We start from the raw sequence: 20,686 nt of genomic DNA, 5'->3' as shown, positions 1-20,686 counted from the left end.
TTGCTTAATTACCCAAGTAGCCTAATTAGCTGTACTAGTCAGGCCATATAAATAAATAAAACAGATTAAGGAATTGGTCGAGCTCAGGAATCGAACCCCGGTCTTCGGCGTGAGAGACGAGCATGCTATCCACTCAGCCATGCCAGCTCGATGGTTTGGAATGAACAAAGGCGCGTCTAGTGAATACGGTGTCTTCACTCACTCTCATCCTCCTCCATTCTCTTCCCGCGAGGTTTAGGTGTCCTGATGGGAGGTCCCCCAGACAGTTTTCACTTTGGGACCTCCTACTGTACTAACTTTTTTATGAAACTCACAACTCATTTGTATTTCGTTTTAATAAACCTTCAAACCTTCAAACCGACAAATGAGACACAGATACATTTCCTTTCCTCAAAGACCAATTTACTGACGAGCGAGGCGTAGAACCGAATGGGCGATGGCGTTCTATGGACTCCTTGGCAGCGTTGCAAGACGCTGTCGCGTTCCACTCTTAGGGGTATCAGTGACCACACTTTAGGTCAAAAAAGTTCCCCCCTGAATTTTGTGAGACAGTTACTGCGTAATTTCCTTTCCTCAAATACAATTTTCATTTTCTTCATTACGGCTCCTCTTTATCTATCTTCTTTCACTCCCACTTCCTCCCTTCCTCTACGGTGCGGTTCAGGTGTCCACCGAGATAACAGAGAATTACTGCGGCATTTCCTTTCCTCAAAAAGCGTTGCGTTCAAAGCTCGCGCTGAACGGGTGGTGTTCCGTGGACTGCCTGGCAGCGCTACAACGCGCTGTAGCGTTCCACTCCTAAAGGCGATGCTTAAGCGTCAATAATTAGGAGTTAATTAGTATTCAGGGATTAATCAGTAATTAACCATTAATTGGTGATTTGTCATCACTTAGTAATTAGTACTCAATTATATGTGACGCCACCGGTGCCAGAGAAACAGCGAAGGTGGTGCGGAAAACGCTTCCGCCTCTACCCACTTTAGACAGTCAAAGTGCCCCCTGAATTTTCAACGGGTAGCTGCTGGACGTCAAGGCTGCGTTCAAGCGCTTCCAATGCCGCCTAAGCACACACCTGCTGGCTAGCCAGAGACTCTGGAAAGATGGTCGCAGTCGCACATCGATTTTTAAGGGCCCAATTCAAAACGAGATGATCCTGGTCGTCGTAGACTCGCACAGCAAGTGGATCGAGGCCATACACCTATCCAATGCCACCTCCCGCACCACGGTCGAGGCACTTCGGACGATATTCAGTCAGTTTGGTCTACCCCGCACAGTGGTCTCTGACAATGGGACTCCTTTTACGGGTTGGGAGTTCGTCCAATTTATGGAGCGGAACGGCGTGACGCACCTTCGAACGCCGCCGTATCATCCCCACAGCAACGGTATGGCTGAACAGGCTTTGTGAACCATTAAGGACGGACTAAAAAGGTTCTCAGGAGAGGACTTAAAGAAGGCTCTTCTGGCAAGAATATCGTGCAGCTATAGAAACACGCCGCTATCCTCGGGGTTTTCGCCATCCGAAATGTAGCTCGGTTACCGATTGCGCACGAGACTAGATATGTGCTTCCCGCCCAGGTGCAAGACAGTCGACCAAGTCCAGTCACGGGAAGACGCCAAGTTGGAGATTCGCCCCAGGAGATTCGGTATACATCCGTAACTATGGCAGCCGTGAGAAATGTACTCCGGGCAAGGTGAAAGCAACTGCGGGCTCACGTGTCGTGAAAGTTGAGACAGACAACGGGGTTGTTCACCGCCATATGGGCCAGCTCCGGAGAAGAAGCATCGATGTACCCATTGTTGCTTCAGCTCCCCCTGCTAGCCCGAAGTGCCTGCAGACCACCCAGACGTGGAGCTGGAGTGGGATCTGACATGTGGAACATGTGGGAAAAGTGTATGTTGGACAAACGGGGCGTTGCCTGAATGAAAGATTGAGGTAGCATGAACGTTCGATGGGGACAAGAACTGGTTCGAATTTGCCTCTTCATTGTAAGGACTGTGAACAAAACTCCTGCCGGCCCATTCTTGAAAAAACTGTTGTTTTAGGTAGACGCCATGATCGAGTGTCCCGTGAATTAAAAGAAGCTTTTTTCATCTGAAAAAAGGGCGCAAATGCTGCTAGCGATGCATCTATCTTCTTGTACAAAACCGAAGAATGCTTTTCAGAAAGGTTTTTTCGGGTACGAGCATGTGTACAGGTGTTTTTCCCCTCAATGTAATCTGGAGTGTTCAGCGCACAGGCCTTTTAATCAGGGTTTTCTTGCTTGAAATCTAACGTTCGACGAAAACTCGTCTGGTCGGGAAGAAGATTCATGAAGTCAATAGAAGGAACGCCGACCAAAAGGTTGTTGTTTAATATGAACACGAAGACGTTTCGGCTTCCATACGGAAGCCTTGATCACTGGGCGGAAAGCCCAAAGCACATCGCTTAAGTGCGCTGAAGTAATCGCCCCAGGCATCTTGCGTACGTAGGCGGGAGATTGCCTGCGTTGTGGTTGAGGGTTTTTTCTGTTGATTGAATTATTAGGGATTCCAGATATCGACGTGACAGCCAATTCTTCTCTCTTGCGATGACTGAAGCTTCTTCCCAGGCTATTTTGTGCGTCGCGGCTTCCACGTGTTCCGCAAGTGCATTAGAAGCAATCCTCTTGTTCCTGACGTCGTTCCTGTGGTCCCTCAATCGTCTTTCGAAATTCCCGCTCTCGCCGATATAGCAGTAGTCGCAATCTACGCAGGGAATCTTGTAGATGACGCCAGGAAACTTCTCTTTCTTTATCTTGTCTTTGACAGATACCAGCTCGTGCCTAAGCTTGCACGCCGGAACGTGAGCGACGTGTACACCGTAAGTGCGTAAAACTCGAGCCAGAGACTCGCGTTAAAGTTCAACCCGAGCTCAAGTACGGCGAGTTCTGCTTGAGTAGGCCTGTAAGAAGACAGGTTGTGGACTGTCGAAGAGGACGGGCCACGCGCACCGACATTTTTGTGAGGCAACAGCCTTGATAACTTCCCGTCTCGTCCTCTTCGCCAGACGCAAGAAAAATCGTCTGTGCTGTCGAACGCGCTATAGGTCAAGTAGAAAACCACCGCCGAGATGAGGCCCGAACTCGTGAAGTCAGCATCCTTGCCAAGCTTCCGCGACACCCTCCGACCCCGCTTCTTTCTGGGGAGCGTGATGCTATCAAGAGCCTGCGTAAGAACTCGGACATAACTATACTTCCCGCTGACAAAGGCAACGCTACCGTCATCTTGGACAGCAGCGACTACCTCGAGAAAATGAATGACCTTCTGCAGGACGACAGTACATACTTGCCGCTGAAACGGGACCCCACGCTGAAGATAGAAAGGAACTTGCAGATTCTTTTGACTGACGTCTTCCGTTTTCTTCCACCGGACAACAAGTCACTTTATTTCAAGCTTCTCTGCCACAATGGATCCGCTCCCGCCTTGTATGGTCTCCCGAAGATCCATAAGCCTAATGTCCCGATGCGACTGAGAGTTGACTTTACTCGGTCGCCCTTATATCGCTTGTCGGGCTACTTGCACAAGGTTTTGGCGCCACTCGTTGGAAAGAGCTCGACTTTCATACGTGACTCTTTCGATTTCATTGAAAAAGTACGTGACGTAACGGTGGAGGATGACGAGGTCATGGTGTCCTTTGATGTAAAGTCGCTGTTCACCAGCGTACCCGTGGATCTGGCTGTTGAGGTGTGCCGTTCAGCGCTGCAGAATGACGATGGATTGTGTGAAAGAACCCCTATCGAAGCATCAGATCTCCTGAAGCTGTTGCAGTTCTGCCTTGAGAACACTTACTTTGTTTTCCGGGATGCAGTCTATAAACAAGTTCACGGCACCGCTATGGGCGCATCTATATCGGTGACAACCGCAAACCTTACCATGGAAGCAATAGAAGCCCGTGCACTGGCCACCTTCGACCCGCACCCAAAAGATTTTGTACGTTACGTGGATGACTGTTTCTGCATTATCAAAAAGGATGCGTTAGGTGCCTTCACAGATCACATCAATAGCATGGAAGACTCCATTCAATTCACGGTTGAGGAGGAGGCTGCTTGCCGTCTTCCTTTTCTGGACGTTTTGGTCGAACGCCGTAACCACCGCCTTTCTTTCAAAGTTTATAGAAAGGACACCCACACAGGCCGCTACCTTCATTTTAATTCCGTGCACCCGGTTTGCCACAAACGCTCCGTCGTGGCTTCCCTCGTCCGACGTGCCAAAAACATCTGCCCAAGACCAGAAGATCGGGCTGCTGACCTACGCCAAGTGCGCCGAGAACTGAGTGAATGCGGCTACCCGAAGCACTTCGCAGATTCCGTTCTTCAACGGTCATCGCGCCCGTCAGAACCAGTTGGTCCCCCGCGCCGAGCCCGAGCCGCTATCCCATATGTACCGGGCGTGAGCGAGTCTCTGGCTCGCGTTTTACGCACTTACGGTGTACACGTCGCTCACGTTCCGGCGTGCAAGCTTAGGCACGAGCTGGTATCTGTCAAAGACAAGATAAAGAAAGAGAAGTTTCCTGGCGTCATCTACAAGATTCCCTGCGCAGATTGCGACTACTGCTATATCGGCGAGAGCGGGAATTTCGAAAGACGATTGAGGGACCACAGGAACGACGTCAGGAACAAGAGGATTGCTTCTAATGCACTTGCGGAACACGTGGAAGCCGCGACGCACAAAATAGCCTGGGAAGAAGCTTCAGTCATCGCAAGAGAGAAGAATTGGCTGTCACGTCGATATCTGGAATCCCTAATAATTCAATCAACAGAAAAAACCCTCAACTACAACGCAGGCAATCTCCCGCCTACGTACGCAAGATGCCTGGGGCGATTACTTCAGCGCACTTAAGCGATGTGCTTTGGGCTTTCCGCCCAGTGATCAAGGCTTCCGTATGGAAGTCGAAACGTCTTCGTGTTCATATTAAACAACAACCTTTTGGTCGGCGTTCCTTCTATTGACTTCATGGGTTTTCTTGCTTCACGTGGTCTTTTTTTACTGCATTTGTTACGTTTTTTATACAATACCGTTTTGTTATCATCCTGTTGGATTCCATTCAGTCTGTAGCGAACCACGACGGCCGCGCCTGATACCGCCTAGGCCGATCGCTGCCAGAGCGCCGACGACGACGAAGCGTCGCTAAAAGACGAAGTGCCGCCGCGCTGCACGAGATCGCTTGAGTCGGACTGGCCGTCTTCTGCACTGCCCGCCGTTCTGCTCGCCGCTTTGTGTCGCCTGCCGTGAACACCGCGCCGTGTACCATTTGTGCAGAAACCCCCTTTCACTTGGTGGAGGTGCGGATTTACTGCCTTCTTGGCACTTCAAGGCCGTCCTCTTCCGAATTTCGCCATGCCTCAAGATTCCGAACAGCCGCCGATCCTTCTGCCACACACTCCTGCCCCACAGCCGCCGACAGTCGTCTGCGCTGGAGCTTTGCGCCAGCGCGACCCCGCTGTCTTCAGCGGTACCGGGGACCACGACGTCGAGGACTGGCTAGCCTCGTACGAGCGGGTCAGTACCCACAACAAATGGGACGATCCCCTAAAACTGAACAACGTCATTTTCTATCTGACGGACGTTGCCAATCTGTGGTACCGCAACCATGAGCCTGACATCACATCGTGGTCCGCCTTTAAGCAAAATTTCGCTGACGTCTTCGGCCGGCCTGCGGTGCGCAAGCTGCGTGCTGAGCAACGCCTGCGGGCTCGGGCGCAGCTGCCTGGTGAAAATTTCACCAGTTATATAGAGGACGTGGTGGATCTGTGCAAACGAAACGTTTGGATGCTTCGATGCCCGAGCGCGCCAAGATCGACCACATTCTGAAGGGCATTGACGACGACGCATTCCAGATGCTTCTCGCCAAAAATCCAGCCACCGTTGTCGACGTCATCGCACAATGCCAGAGCTACGACGAACTCCGTAAGCGCCGTCTCCTCACTCGCTCTCCACTCTCTCCACCGGAGCCTCTGGGCGCTTTGACATCTGGCTGCGACCAGTCGCTACTGCTGCCCCAGATCCAGCAGTACATTCGCGAAGAAGTTGCTCGACAGCTGTCTCTCGTCCACCCGAGTACTGCCGCTACCTCTTCTCTTGTGCCTTCGCTTCAGCGCGTCATCAGCGAACAAGTGGCCGAAGCTCTTCCTCCTTCCCCTTCGCCATATTACAAACCTTGGCGCACACCAGACAATCGTCCGATATGCTTTTCATGTGGCTTCCCCGGACATGTGGCCCGCCACTGTCGTCGCCGCATGGTCGCCCCTAGAGCGGTTGCGCCTCCTGCCTGCTCACCTCAGCAGCTCCGTTCTATTCAACCTCCGGAGCCCTACGCCACTGACGATCGTCAGTATACGACCCGTCGATCGCCCTCCCCACGTCGCCGTTCACTTTCACCTATGCGCCGTCGCCCTACATCTGCTGACGAGGGAAACTAAATTCCGCAGTTCCCTAGGCAAGAACTGCGTGCTCTTCAAACAGCTCAAGGCCTCAACTTTCTCCCACGAACATTCTATTGGTTTCCGTCTATGGTTTTTCTGTGTGCGCGCTTGTGGATACGGGTGCTGCTGTGTCTGTCATTCATGAGAGACTGTGCCGTCGGTTACGAAAAGTGACGACTTCATTTTCTGGTTTGTCGCTTCGTACTGCTACAGAAGAGAGGATCGCACCTTTGGCCGCATGCACAGCGCGGGTCGTCATTGCCGGCATTTTGTACAGTGTTGAGTTCGTGGTCCTGCCGTCTTGTTCCCACGACGTAATTCTCGGGTGGGACTTCCTATCAAAAAATAACGCCGTGATAGATTGGGCACGCGCAGAGGTAGAATTTTCTGTATTGTCTGACGAACCGGCCGACGACCACCATTCCCTGTGTCCGCATAAGATCACAGTAACTGAAGACGTCGACATCGCTCCGGATGCTTCAGCGCTGGTATCTCTCTCGTGCCCTGCCACACCCGCCGTCACAGTTTTTTCCCTCGTCTTCCATCGTCCATCGCAAAAACCTGCCGCTGCCGTACGCTGTTCTCGATGTTCACGGAGGTCTCGCGAAAATGCTTATTTATAATCCGTCTCCATGCCCGCTTACCCTGCTACATGGTGAGACTCTTGGCTCGGTTCAACCTGCCCACCTTCTCTCTGACCTGTATGCCCCTGTGACCTCCCGCAGTTCCATCAATGCTCTTCATCCTGATTCGGCACCCGATCCGTTGCCCGACGCCTTCTTCCAAGCCGCCATCGACGCCGCTCTTCCTTCCGCCTACCGGAAGCAGCTCTCAGCTCTACTAAACACGTTTCGCTCCGCTTTCGACGCCGCCCACACTCCTCTAGGCCGGACTTCCACCGTCGCTCATCGCATTGAGACCAGCTCTCACCCGCCTTTTCGCCAGCGGCCATATCGTGTGTCGGCGGCAGAGCGCCGCGTGATTAGCGAACAAGTTGAGGACATGCTGCACCGTGGTGTCATCCGTCCGTCTCACAGCCCTTGGTCGTCGCCGGTGGTACTTGTCAAGAAGAAAGATGGTTCAATCCGATTTTGTGTCGATTACCGCCGCCTCAACAAAATTACCCACAAGGACAATTACCCTCTTCCCCGCATCGACGACGCTCTTGACAGCCTCCAAGGCGCTGAGTACTTTTCCTCCCTTGACCTACGTTCCGGCTACTGGCAAGTACCGATGGCTGCACCTGACAGAGAAAAGACGGCATTTGTTACACCCGACGGCCTCTACGAGTTCAACGTGATGCTGTTCGGTCTGTGCAAAGCTCCCGCTACATTCGAAAGGATGATGGATAACATCTTGCGGAAGTTGAAATGGCAGACCTGCCTCTGCTACCTGGATGACATTGTTGTCTTTTCCGCCGATTTCACCACACACATTGCACGCTTAAAGCAGGTTTTGACTTGCCTGACAGACTCCGGACTGCAGCTGAATCTCAAGAAGTGCCACTTCGGAGCTCGGCAGTTGACAATATTGGGGCACATCGTTTCCAAGGAAGGCATTCTCCCTGACCCGGCCAAGCTCCGTGCTGTGGCGCAATTTCCTAAGCCGGTTTCGCTCAAGCAACTTCGAAGCTTCATAGGTTTGTGTTCTTATTTCCGGCGCTTCGTACGCAATTTTGCGTCCATCATTGCGCCGCTGACGAAGCTACTTGGCGGGACCAATGACATATCTGGCTGGTCGGCCGAGTGCGACGAAGCGTTCGCTACCCTGCGCCATCTTTTGACATCGCCGCCAATACTCAGACACTATGACCCCACAGCACCTACCGAGGTCCATACGGATGCGAGTGGCGTTGGCCTCGGAGCTGTCTTGGCCCAGCGAAAACATGGTTTTGAAGAATACGTAGTTGCGTATGCGAGTCGTGTGCTTACCAAAGCTGAATCCAACTATTCCGTTACGGAGAAGGAATGCTTAGCTATTGTATGGGCGCTAACGAAATTCCGGCCCTATCTATACGGCCGCCGGTTCGACGTCGTCACGGACCACCATGCGCTCTGCTGGTTATCGTCGCTTAAAGATCCATCCGGTCGCCTCGCTCGGTGGGCTCTTCGCCTTCAAGAGTTTGACATCCGCGTCATCTACCGTTCCGGCCGTAAGCAGCACATGGACGCCGATGCTTTGTCTCGGTCTCTCCTTCCCAGCGACGCTGCCTGCTCCTCGGCGACCGATCCCGTGCTTTCGTCTCTTACCATCGCTGATATGCCGGCGGAGCAGCGAAAATACCCCTCATAGACGCCGTGTCTTCATCAGAAAACGTTGCGCCTTCTAGAACTTTACGGCGTCAAGCTCCGCACTTTGCCCTCCGGGACGGCCTTCTATACCGCCGCAACTACATGCCTGATGGTCGGCGGTGGCTTCTCGCGATCCCCTGCCATTTACGATCTGAAATTTGCGCATCTTACCACGCTGACCCTCAGTGTGCGCACGCTGGTGTGCTGAAAACATTCAAACGAATTTCTCAGCGCTACTATTGGCGCGGCATGTACGCCTATATTCGAAAATACGTCCGATCGTCCATCGCCTGTCAGCGGCGGAAGACTTCCACTCCCCGAGTGACCGGCCCCTTACAACCACTCCCATGCCCAGCACGTCCTTTCGATCGCGTTGGCGTTGACCTTTACGGACCGCTTCCCTGTACGGTCTCTGGGAACCGTTGGATTATCGTCGGCGTCGACCACCTCACCCGGTATGCCGAGACAGCCGCCCTTCCTGCTGCAACTAGCCGCGAAGTTGCTACGTTCCTGCTGCACCATTTTGTTCTTCGTCACGGCGCGCCGCGCGAGCTGCTCAGTGACAGAGGCCGCGCCTTCCTTTCCCAAGTCGTTGAAGCACTGCTTGCCGAATGTCGCATCGTACATTGGACCACCACTGCCTACCATCCTCAAACTAACGGGCTGACCGAGCGCTTCAACCGTACTCTCAGAGACATGCTCACGATGTACGTCGCAGCAGATCAGACCAACTGGGATGCCGTCCTCCCTTTCGTGACATACGCGTACAACACCGCGACGCAGTCCACCACCGGCTTTACCCCTTTCTTCCTACTGTATGGGCGTGAGCCGTCGTCCACGATGGACACCATATTACCTTATAATCCTGACGCCTGCGAGTGGACGCCTCTCTCCGAAGTCGCAAAGCATGCAGAAGACTGCCGCCAGTTGGCGCGCTCTTTTACCTCCGAATCCCAAGGCCGCCAAAAGCATCGCCACGATAACGTTAGCAGGCAACACGTTTTCCCGGTTGGATCCCTAGTTTGGCTATGGGTTCCCGGCACACCACCCGGATTGTCATCTAAATTTCACACAGAATACCACGGGCCTTATCGCGTCGTCCAGCAAACGTCGCCAGTCAACTACGTCGTGGAGCCGCTCAACCCCTCTTCGGACCTGCGCCATCGCGGTCGGGAAACCGTCCACGTCAGCCGCCTGAAGACTTACTACGACCCGCTCCTTCTGCCCTCGCCATAAGTCGCCAGGATGGCTCCTCTTCGTTCCCGGGGCGATTGTAGCGAACCACGACGGCCGCGCCTGATACCGCCTAGGCCGATCGCTGCCAGAGCGCCGACGACGACGAAGCGTCGCTAAAAGACGAAGTGCCGCCTCGCTGCACGAGATCGCTTGAGTCGGACTGGCCGTCTTCTGCGCTGCCCGCCGTTCTGCTCGCCGCTTTGTGTCGCCTGCCTTGAACACCACGCCCTGTACCATTTGTGCAGAAACCCCCTTTCAAGTCATGTTTCTTTGGCCCTATACACCACCTGTAATGCTTTTAATGTTCTTTCACCGCATTTTATTGTTTTTAGCTACGTCGTGTTTTTTAGTCTTTGTGTATTTTATCGCTTTTATGACTCTTCACATCATTCTGACGTTTGCTGCAGCTGATAGGTGGTGTGACGGTGTGCCTATATATTACGTGTTTCTTCCCAATAAAGGATCAGTTGTCAGTAGTGCGTTGTCCTGTCCACCTTTCTTGTGAGTGTCTTGTGTTTCGCGGTAACTTCTATACGAAGAATAATGCACCGACTAGCCCAACAACAAGTGTTACTTGGGTATAGATTCATGGCCCTTCAGTTTTAGTAGACTTTTGTCTATAGATGGTCTATAGGCTATGAAAGGACAAAAATATTTATAGAAAGGCAATAGAGTCTATAAGCAGGCTATGGACTGTCTATAGACCACTTTTATAAGAGTACAGCATGCGATGCCAGGCCCCAAAGCGTAGTTTTTAACTGCTTTGTCTCCTGCGTATTTTACGCAAAACATTGGACGCAGAAGTAAAGCGGCGGGGCTTGTAAAGAGCAAAGTACACTTCGCCCAAAAGTGTAGAATCGAAAGGATTGGCTTTCTGTTTGGCTCTGTGTGTGCCGCCGTCAATGCTAATTTACTTAAGTGAAGAGGAACTTAGTTATTTCCTTTCCAGTAGTTATAGCTTCGACGGAGGACAGAAGAGCCCGAATAGACGGCTTAGAAGCCCACCCCTTGGATGTATCTTTTTGTCAAGGGCGGCACTTGAAGGCTGTTCTGTGGGTGCCATCAGCTAACCTCAGCCACAACGATACCATACCTGAAGGCTGCTGCGGTTGTCGCAATACTGTGTTTAAGGCTCTTTCTTTCTTCCAGAGCCTGTACTTGAAGCCTGTTCTTTCGACAATGAGAGCTAAGCTATACTCCGATGCTATGACACCTGAAGGCTGCCTCTGCTGTACCAATGCCGCATAGGTGAGCTGTGCTTACCTTTAATAGAGCAATGTCGTTCTCAACGGTGCTCATCCTGAAGCGAGGGTGAGGTATGACATCCATCACGCCGACACTGGGCCCTTTCTGGGCGTTAGTGCTGTTGTACTTCACTTCGATACTGTAAGCTCGCTGATACCTTAAAGAAAAGACAGTGAATCAGTATTTATAAGCGATGCACATGAAAACGATCAGAGATGCTTGCTAATGATAATAAATGTAGCACTCTGTGGTGTCCTCTTTATTTCGTCCCGTGTTACGAGCGCTACATTTATCGTCACGAGCGCCGCGGTGGCTCAATGGTTATGGCGCTCGACTGCTAACCCAAAAGACGCGGGTTCGATCCCGGCCGCGGCGGTGGAATTTGTATGGAGGCGGAATTCTAGACGCCCATCTACTGTGCAATGCCAGTGCACGTTAAATAACTCTAGGTGGTGGAAATTTCCGGAGCCCTTCACTATGATACACTCATAGCCTGAGTCGCTTCGGGAAGTTAAATTCCCATAAACCATAAACGACCAACCCAACCGAACAGCTACACTTATTTTGAACATTTCGGGTGGTGCTAATTGGTGCTCAGTATTCTTGAGGTGAGAAGGCGCTCTCGACAGATGCAAAATTTAAAATGGGCGGTTGGCCTTAGAGGCTTATCACATAAGGAAAAAAGCAGAGGACTGTTTCAGTGATACTTCCTTGTCTCTGTACAGAGCTGAACATAACATCTAGCGCTCGCGTCATTGCTAACTGCACCTGGAATGAAGTGTCTTTTTTTGGCTATGCTTGCATACATGTGCGGCGAAGAGGTTGTTAGAAGAATAAAGTCACAAGAAGAATGCATTCTTAGAAGAAGAATCAAACATTTGTTAGTGCAGCGCTTGCCGTTGTCTCTTCTTTGGGGATAGCCTTATGTTCGTGCTCACCTTTTCACCTTAAAAACATCCTTATCAAGTCAGTGCGTGCGATGTACTCATTCATTGACATTTATCGCCATTTGCAACCAAATCACGCAAACAGCTACTCTTATCACTTTTAGCTGATGTGGTGCTCTCTTTCTTTGGGCGTCTGACTCGAGCGCAACGCTTAATGTGCTGAAAGGGATGGTCAAATCCTGCGGGCCATGATTATTGTTAGGAAGATGCCTCTATGGCCATTATTTGCGGTACTATTTTCGTTTAAGTCAAACAGTTTTCACTGCCTGCTACACTGACACACAGCACACTTTACAAAAATTTTTATAGTAGGCTTTTTATTTCTTTTCCTATCAATGAGCGCTTGTTGTTCAGTGATAGAGAACGCCGTACCTCCTTTGCGAACACGGTGTACGGAGAATGGGACACCAACTATCGTGACTTACCTGAGTACTTCAAAGTATAAGTCAACAGCGCATTGGTATGTGCAGTAGAGGCGACGCGGGAATAGTTTTCAGAGCTGCAAGGATAGGCGAATTGCACAGCACCTTCATGCTCCCTCACAATGCCAGCGATGGTTGGCGGACTCGCTGTTTTAGGATTTAACTGCAGCCCCGGAGCTTAATTCTTGCGGTCGGTCTTGCGTTCCTTCCGATCAAGTTTCCAATCCTCGATGATTTCACAATAGCCACCATGTGCATATTTCACAATAATTTAACAATTCACAGTAATTCACAATTCCACAATTTCAGACCTACCACCATGCATTGAGTGGCTCGCAGATACAGTTCCATCAAAAATGAGTTTCCCGCTGTCGTCTAAAGCGTCTCCGGCTGTTACAGCCGACGCGCTAACGCAATTAATCGGTTTTCAGCAGCGAAGATATTATTTCTGTCGATGTGGTTGCGGTGTACCTGATGCTGGAAAAATGTTTGAACTCAAGGTTATTCCCCTTCTTTCATTCCAACACATGTGAACACCATGTATTACGCTGTGTGAGGGCACCTTACAGAACTCCAGGTGGTGTAAATTATCCGGATTTGATGTTTGTTTATTTTATTTGGAACACACTACTAGCCTCTTCCGAGGTTGTTGCAGTATTGAGTTAAAATATGGGGGTTTTAGACGTGTGAAAAGATCAGCAAAAACCAAGGTCTCGCGATAAAAATGGGAACATGAGTAGATCATGGCCACTTGAAGAAACACACATGAAGAAATACACAATACAATATAAATATCGAAAATAAGATTTCTGAAGATTTCTTAAAGTAGGTGAACAGTGGATTTATTAACGGTTCACGGCGACCAACGCAGGCAGCGGTTAGGCCGTAGCAGGACGGCAGAACCAGCAGACACCGGTTTTATGTGCGTCTACTCATCGCGATGCGAGTGGCAGCCAGCGTTTGTGTGTGTGCGTGTGCGTGCGCGTGCGCGTGCGCGTGCGCGTGTGCGTGCGCGTGTGCGTGCGCGTGTGCGTGCGCGTGTGCGTGCGCGTGTGCGTGCGCGTGCGCGTGTGCGTGCGCGTGCGCGTCCGTGTGTGCGTGCGTGTGCGTGTGCGTGCGTGCGTGCGCGCGTGCATGCGTGTGTCTGTGTCTGTGTGTCGGCATCACCCGTGAAACTCAATGTATTATGCCATCATCAACCTAATTCGCACTTTCCTTTTCCTCCCCTTCCCTTTCCCCTGCGCGGAGTAGCAGGCCAGGGCCATGTTAGCACCGGCCGACCTCTCCACCTTTTCCTCATTAAAATTCCTTTCTCTCTCAGCGGAAGGAAGCAGCTGCAGCACGAGACTCGCACCCGAACCACCAGCGAAGACGACGAAATGCGGCCCTGCGGAGTCGTCGGCTTCTTCTTCTTACAATGGCCCCGGCGAGAAGGAATAGCCATCCTGGCGACTTACGGCGAAGACACGATGGCGGGTTGTAGTACGGTTTGAGGCGGCTAACGTGGACAACCTCGTGACCGCGACGGCGGTGGTCTGAGGAAGGTGTAACGGGCTCAATGCGGTAGTTGACAGGAGACGTGCGTTGAATGACGCGATAAGGGCCATGGTACTTGATGGAGAACTTGCTGTCGGCAGGAACCCAAAGCCAACCGAGAGAGTCAGTGGAGAACGTCGGAGAAGGCCTGGCATTGTCGCTCACGTCTTTGCGGTATCCTTGGGTGTCGGAAGTAAATGTGCGGGCCAGCTGACGGCACTCTTCAGCCTTGTGGGCAATGTCGGAGATAGTTGTGTATTCAGAAGGATCGGGCCGGTAGTGTAATATGGTGTAGATGGTACAGGATGGTTCATGGCTGTAGAAGAGGATGAAAAGGGAGAAACCTGTCGTCGCTTGATGGACAGTATTGTACGGAAAAGTCACAAACGGAAGTACCTGATCCTAGTTGGAATGGTCGGAGGCAACGTACATTGCGAGCATGTCGCCCAGAGTGCGATTTAATCGCTCCGTGAGGCCGTTTGTATGCGGATGGTAGGCAGTAGTCGCACGGGTTGACATGTTGAGATGAGCTCTTGAACTACCTCTGACAAAAATACACGGCCCCTGTCACTGAGGAGCTCCCGAGGTGCGCCGTGACGGAGGACGAAGTGTTGTAGAATAAAATAAGCGACGTCACGAGCCGTCGACGTGGGAAGGGCGGCTGTGTCGGCATAACGGGTCAGGTGATCGACGGCGACGATTACCCATCGGTTACCGGCCGGAGTGCAGGGCCCATAAAGGTCGATGCCGATGCTGTCAAAGGGGCGAGCGGGCATGGTAAAGGTTGCAGGATGCCGGCCGAACGACAAGATGAATCCTTTCGTTGCTGACAGGGATCGCACGATCGAATGTAGCGGCGGACAATATCGTACATTCGACGCCAGTAGTAGCGCTGACGAAGCCGGTGATATGTTTTGAGGGCACCAGCGTGAGCCCATTGTGGGTCAGTGTGATGATGGCCACAAACTTCGGACCGGAGATGGCATGGGATAACCAGTAACCATTTTGTGCGTCAGGGTTATAGTTTCCGCGGTAAAGGAGACCATCTCGGAAGGAGAAATGGGAAGCTTGGCGGCGGAGAGCTCGAGGATATGCAGCCATGGAAGGGGCATTGATGACATTTAACCGGGAAGAAATCCAACGTTCTTGGTGCTGCTCGGAAGGCATATCTGAGACTGTGAGAGCGGTCAGAAGAGGCTCTGGTGGGGGAACGGCAGGCGGGGACACCGGCGACCGAGAGAGAGCGTCGGCGTCAGAATGCTTGCGGCCCGAGCGGTGCATACCACGGATATCATATTTCTGAAGACGCAAAGCTCAGCGGCCGAGACGGCCCGACTGGTCTTCCAGCGAAGCGAACCAACAGAGGGCGTTGTGGTCTGTAACAACGTCGAACGTGCGTCCGTACAAGTAAGGACGGAACTTGGTGATCGTCCAGATGATCGCCAAACACTCTTTTTTCGTAACGGAGTAATTGCATCTGCTGTCGTTAGGGCGTGGCTGGCATAAGCGACGACGTATTAAGAAAAACCATGCTTGCGCTGGGCGAGGACCGCACCGAGGCCGACACCACTGGCATCAGAGTGGAGTTCCGTTGGAGCATCGGGATCGTAATGACGAAGTATGGGCGGTGATGTCAAAACTTTGCGGAGCTTCGCGAGGGCCTCGTCGCAGGCCGGTGTCCAAGAGGACAAATTAGCGGGGCCATTCATGAGCTTTGTTAGTGGGGCTATGATTGTAGCAAAATTATTTAGAAAACGACGAAAGTAGGAACATGGGCCCACGAAGCTGCTCAGCTCTCTGAGAGAGGCCGGTTTCGGAAAGTCAGCAACGGTGCGCAGCTTCTCAGGATCGGAGGAGAACGCCATCTTTACACACGACGTGGCCGAGGATGGTGAGTTAGCGGGCGCCGAACTAACATTTTTCAAGGTTCAGTTGAAGGCCGGCACCAGTAAGGCAGGTCAGCACCAGGCGAAGACGATGCAGATGGGTGGGAAAACTAAGGTTGAAGACTACGATGTCGTCCAGATAACAAAGACAGATTTTCCATTTGAGGCCACGCAGCACGTTGTCCATCATTCGTTGAAATGTTGCTGGGGCGTTCCAAAGGCCGAATGGCACAACGTTGAATTCTTAAAGCCCATCCGGAGTGATGAAAGCGGTCTTTGCACGATCACCTGGAGCCATGGGAACTTGCCAATATCCGGAGCGTAGGTCAAGCAAAGAAAAGAATTCTACGCCTTCAAACAGTCCAATGCATCGTCAATGCGCGGGAGCGGCTACACATCCCGACGTGTAATTATGTGGAGACGTCGATAATCCACGCAGAAGCGTATAGACCCATCCTTTTTCTTGACGAGGAAAACGGGAGACGACCAGGGAGTACTTGATTCTTGAACAACACCGCGGTGGAGTATGTCGTCGACTTGTTCGGCTATGACACGACGCTCTGTAGGTGACACACGGTATGGGCGCTGGTGCAGAGGCGGGTGAGTGCCTATGTCGATGTGGTGGGAGACAGCCGTCGTCCGGACCAAAGAGGCTTGCGGCGTGTCAAATGACGACTAAAAATGGTGCAGCAGCTCAAGAAGCTGCGCGCGGCGGCGTGGCTCAAGGGCAGTATCAACAGAGCAGGCGAGAAGATCACGCTGAAGCGGGTCGGAAGACAAATTAGCAGGGGTCAACGCATCAACTTCACGAGCAGATGAACGTTCGGTACCGTCGAGGTCAAATAGTAAGTACAAAGGCTCAAAATGGCCAATGCACTCTCCACAAAGCATTATGACAGGGTAAGAAAGGGTATTGGTGACCAGAAGTGTGCTGGCACCATTGCGCAGGTCAAGCACGGCGAAGGGCAGTGAGATACGGTGACGGCAGAAAGCAACATCGGAAGGTAAGAAGAGAACGGTGGCGTCGGCGGTAGAAGCGGCAGAGAGAGGAACGAGGACAGCGCTAACGGGTGGGATAGCAGTGTTCTGAGCGACATGGAGTTTCGGAACAGCACGAGGACCCACGTCATCAAATGCAGCGGCGGATGGCAGAGCGCATGGCACGGAAAGTTCGACGTGAGGGCGGGTGCAGTCAATCATGGCATGATGATGGGACAGAAAATCCCAGCCGAGAATGACATCATGAGAACAAGTGGTGAGGACGATGAATTCAATAAAATACATGGTGTTCGCAATTATTACTCGGGCGGTGCAGAGAGCTGTGGGCTGGAGATGCTGTGTGGTGGCGGTACGTAGCGACAAATCGCAAATAGAGCGAAAAGAGCGGCAGAGTTTTTGGCTAATAACTGATACGGCGGCACCAGTGTCTATAAGAGCAAGCGTCGAAACACCTTCTACGATAATGTCAATAACGTTCGCAGGGGAAAGAGAACTTTAACGGTCGGCGGAGTACGCAGTTCGTGCTTCTGGAAATGCGGCGGTTAGTTTCCCTGCTCGGCTGAGGGGAATTGGCGCCGCATGGGCGAAATGGAGCGGCGACGGGGTGAAGATGAGCGACGAGACGAGGAAGCCTGGTGGTCAGAAGGTTCAGGTGGCGGCTCCGGCGGAACCCGGAAGTAGGGCGCCGAATAGGACATGCCAGTATATTCAGGCACCGACAGTGACATGCGGCATCGACAAAGGCGGGCGACGTGTCCGGGAATGCCGCAAGCAAAGCATATCGAGCGGTTGTCCGATGTGCGCCATGGAGAGGCAGGCGGCGCAACTCTACGGATAGTGCGGGGCGAGTGCATCATGGCCGACGATACGCACACTTCCTGGCAGGTGCTGGGCGAGCCACAACTTAGGCATAGGTGCGAGGCGCCGCCACAATGGAGTGCGGGGCGAAGGCGTCAGGGTAACTCAGCGGCGCAGCACTGGGTGCAGGGGGAGTTAGGGCAGCCTCAGAAAGCGCCATCGGGGCAGCGACAGGAGCTGGAGCATGGCCGGAAGAGCTTCCGAGACCTATCGCTGTATTTCATTTCTGAGCTGCGGCGCCAAACAAGATGATGGTTCGGGTAGAAAGGTTAGGAGAGACAGCTGGCGGGCAACCTCCTCGCGGACAAATTTCTTGACTTCGGCGTGGAGACGTGAGGAGTCGGGTCCGCGGCCACTCCAGCGAGCGACGCGTCAGAAGGGTGGTGAACCAAAACGCATTGCTTCCGTAGCTCGTCGAAGCTTTGGCAAAGTTCGTACACCATCGCGGTGGTGGTCGGACTCTTAGCCACGAGCATGTTGAAGGCGCCATCATCAATGCCCTTCATGACGTGGCGAATTTTATCTTCCTCCTTGATAGGCGGGTTGACTCGTTTAAATAAATCGACGATGTCCTTGATGTAACTGGTGAAGCTTTCACCTGTCTTCTGCGCTCGCGAACAGAGACGCTGTTCAGCGCGAAGTTTGCGAACGGCAGGGCGGTCGAATATTTCGGCAAACGTAGTTTTGAACGCGGACCAGGTGGTGATCTCCGACTCATGGTTCCGATACCATAGGTTTGCGACGTCAGTAAGGTAAAATACGACGTTGTTAAGTTTCAGAGCGTCGTCTCACTTTTTATGCCGGCTCACCCGTTCGTAGGCTGACAACCAATCCTCCACATCTTGGTCGCAGCTGCCACTAAAGATAGCAGGGTCGCGTTTACGCAAGGGGCCAGAACAGGTGACAGGTGGAAGCAGGTCGCAGGAAGCAGGGTCGGGGGCTGATGGCTTGGCTCCGCGATGGGAACGGACACCGTGCGACTGTGGAGTTCCAGGGCGACGTGGGTGGTTAGGATCGTTGCACCCTCCACCAAGCGAACAGTTGATTTATTAACGGGTCACGGCAACCAAGGTACGCAACGGTCAGGTCGTAGGAAGACGTCACCACCAGCGGAAGGAAGCAGCTCCAACAGGAGACTCGCGCCCGAACCGCCAGCGATTACGACAATGTCCGGCCCTGCGGAGCCGTCGGCTTCTTCTTCTTACAGAGCGAAAATCAAATCAAATAAATTCAAGGTTTATTTCGCACTCCATACAAAGAAATGCAGGGCACAGGGCCAAATAGCTTGTCAGAAGACAGCTTGACAGGGTCCCTGCGCCCTTACAAATTGCTGGCGTACAGTGCAACAAAAAGCATCACTAAGGACTGAAATAACATGACATAATTACCACAATGAAAACGAAATTGGGTACACAATAGAACTGCTACAAAGATTTAGTTGTTTTGACCTTGAGGAGTGATCAGTTGCAGACACATTTATTAAAAATTCAACAGATACGTCTTAAGTTCGGCCGGTTTCTTGCTGTATACATTTACATTTTTTGAGATTAACTCATTTAGAAGCCTACTTATGCGATTTTCAATGCTGTTCCACCTCTGACTCGTCCTAGAGAACGGAACCAACCATGATTCCTGGTTCCGAAGAGAATATTGGACATCAGGAGGCCGTTTTAGATTAAACAGTGATAGATATGCTTTATTATTGAATTTCAGGCATGTCTTATATCGCGTTATCAGTCGGTAGCTGTATAAGTTAGTGAACGGTAAAACGTTGTACACTTGAAAAAGAGGCATTGATGGTGCGTCCCAAGAAACTCCCGCAACTTGCCGGAGGGCTTTTTTCTGCAATATGTGGATTCTATTAATATTTACCTTTGATGTTGTACTCCAAAATAAAGAGCTGTAGTCTATTTGGGATGAAAAAAAAGCAATTATATACCTGAAGTTTAAGCCTTGCAGGTAAGACATGACGGCAGTTACACAGTGCTCCAACTACTTTCGCTAAATTAGCAAGGACCTAGTTTGCATGCGAGTTCCATACCAAATGTTCATTAAATATGACACCGAGCACCTTAGTCTCTGGTACAAGTGCAATCTTGTCTGACCCGATATAGAGGTCAAATCTGCAACTTATGTGTTTTTGGGCCACGGTAAAAAGGATTGCCTTAGTCATTTTAGTATTAATATACAGTGAGTTTGCTTGGCTGCAATGGTGTAACGTCTGAAGGGTGGCATTGGCTGCATCATGAAGATTGTCAAGGCTGTCAGACCTTATAAATACGCTCGTGTCGTCTGCATAGATAATGAAGGAAGCATGGCTGTGAAGTTTACAATATCATTTATATATAAATTGAATAACAAAGGTCCTAAGACACTACTTTATGGAACACCGGCTTTCAGGAATTCTGGAGTAGAATAGTCCTCATTTATTACGACGGATTGTTGCATGTCTGTTAGATAAGATTTCAGGATATTTATTGATACTCCCCGAAAACCATAATGTTCTGGTTTCGCTAAAAGTGTTTCGGGATTCAAAGAGTCAAAGGCTTTTGAGAAGTCTACAAAAATACTAATAATTAGCTCCTTTGCTTCTAAAGATTTTATTACGATTCACTTTTGTGTTAATAAAGCATGTTCGGTCGACATTTCTTTTCAAAAACCAAACTGGCATGGGGATATTAAACTGTGTTTTTCGCAAAAGGAATTCATTCTAGTGCAAATAATTTTTTCTAGTCCTTTGGAAAAGGCAGGGAGGACCGAAATTCGCCTATAATTTGAAAAGTTGTTCTTATCACCTGATTTCTATATCACTACGACCTTTGCACG

General features: G+C 51.4%; 1 protein-coding gene across 1 annotated transcript in view; it reads right to left on the bottom strand.

Annotated features, from left to right (window-relative positions):
- Window positions 1–20,686, bottom strand: part of LOC149326828 (uncharacterized) — a 135,525-nt gene that overhangs the window by 38,178 nt on the left and 76,661 nt on the right. The window contains exons 4-5 of the mRNA XM_089564691.1: window positions 14,068–14,433; window positions 11,231–11,369 (exon numbers count right to left, since the gene is read on the bottom strand). Coding sequence (XP_089420817.1) covers window positions 11,231–11,369; window positions 14,068–14,433 — 505 coding nt within the window. The remainder of the gene's footprint in view (window positions 1–11,230; window positions 11,370–14,067; window positions 14,434–20,686) is intronic.

This window comes from Amblyomma mixtum, chromosome 10, assembly GCF_055824585.1.
Source record: "Amblyomma mixtum isolate Tamu chromosome 10, ASM5582458v1, whole genome shotgun sequence".
NCBI lineage: Eukaryota > Metazoa > Arthropoda > Arachnida > Ixodida > Ixodidae > Amblyomma > Amblyomma mixtum.
The sequence above is the reverse complement of the archived record's forward strand: the minus strand, read 5'-3'. Positions and strand labels throughout refer to the sequence as shown.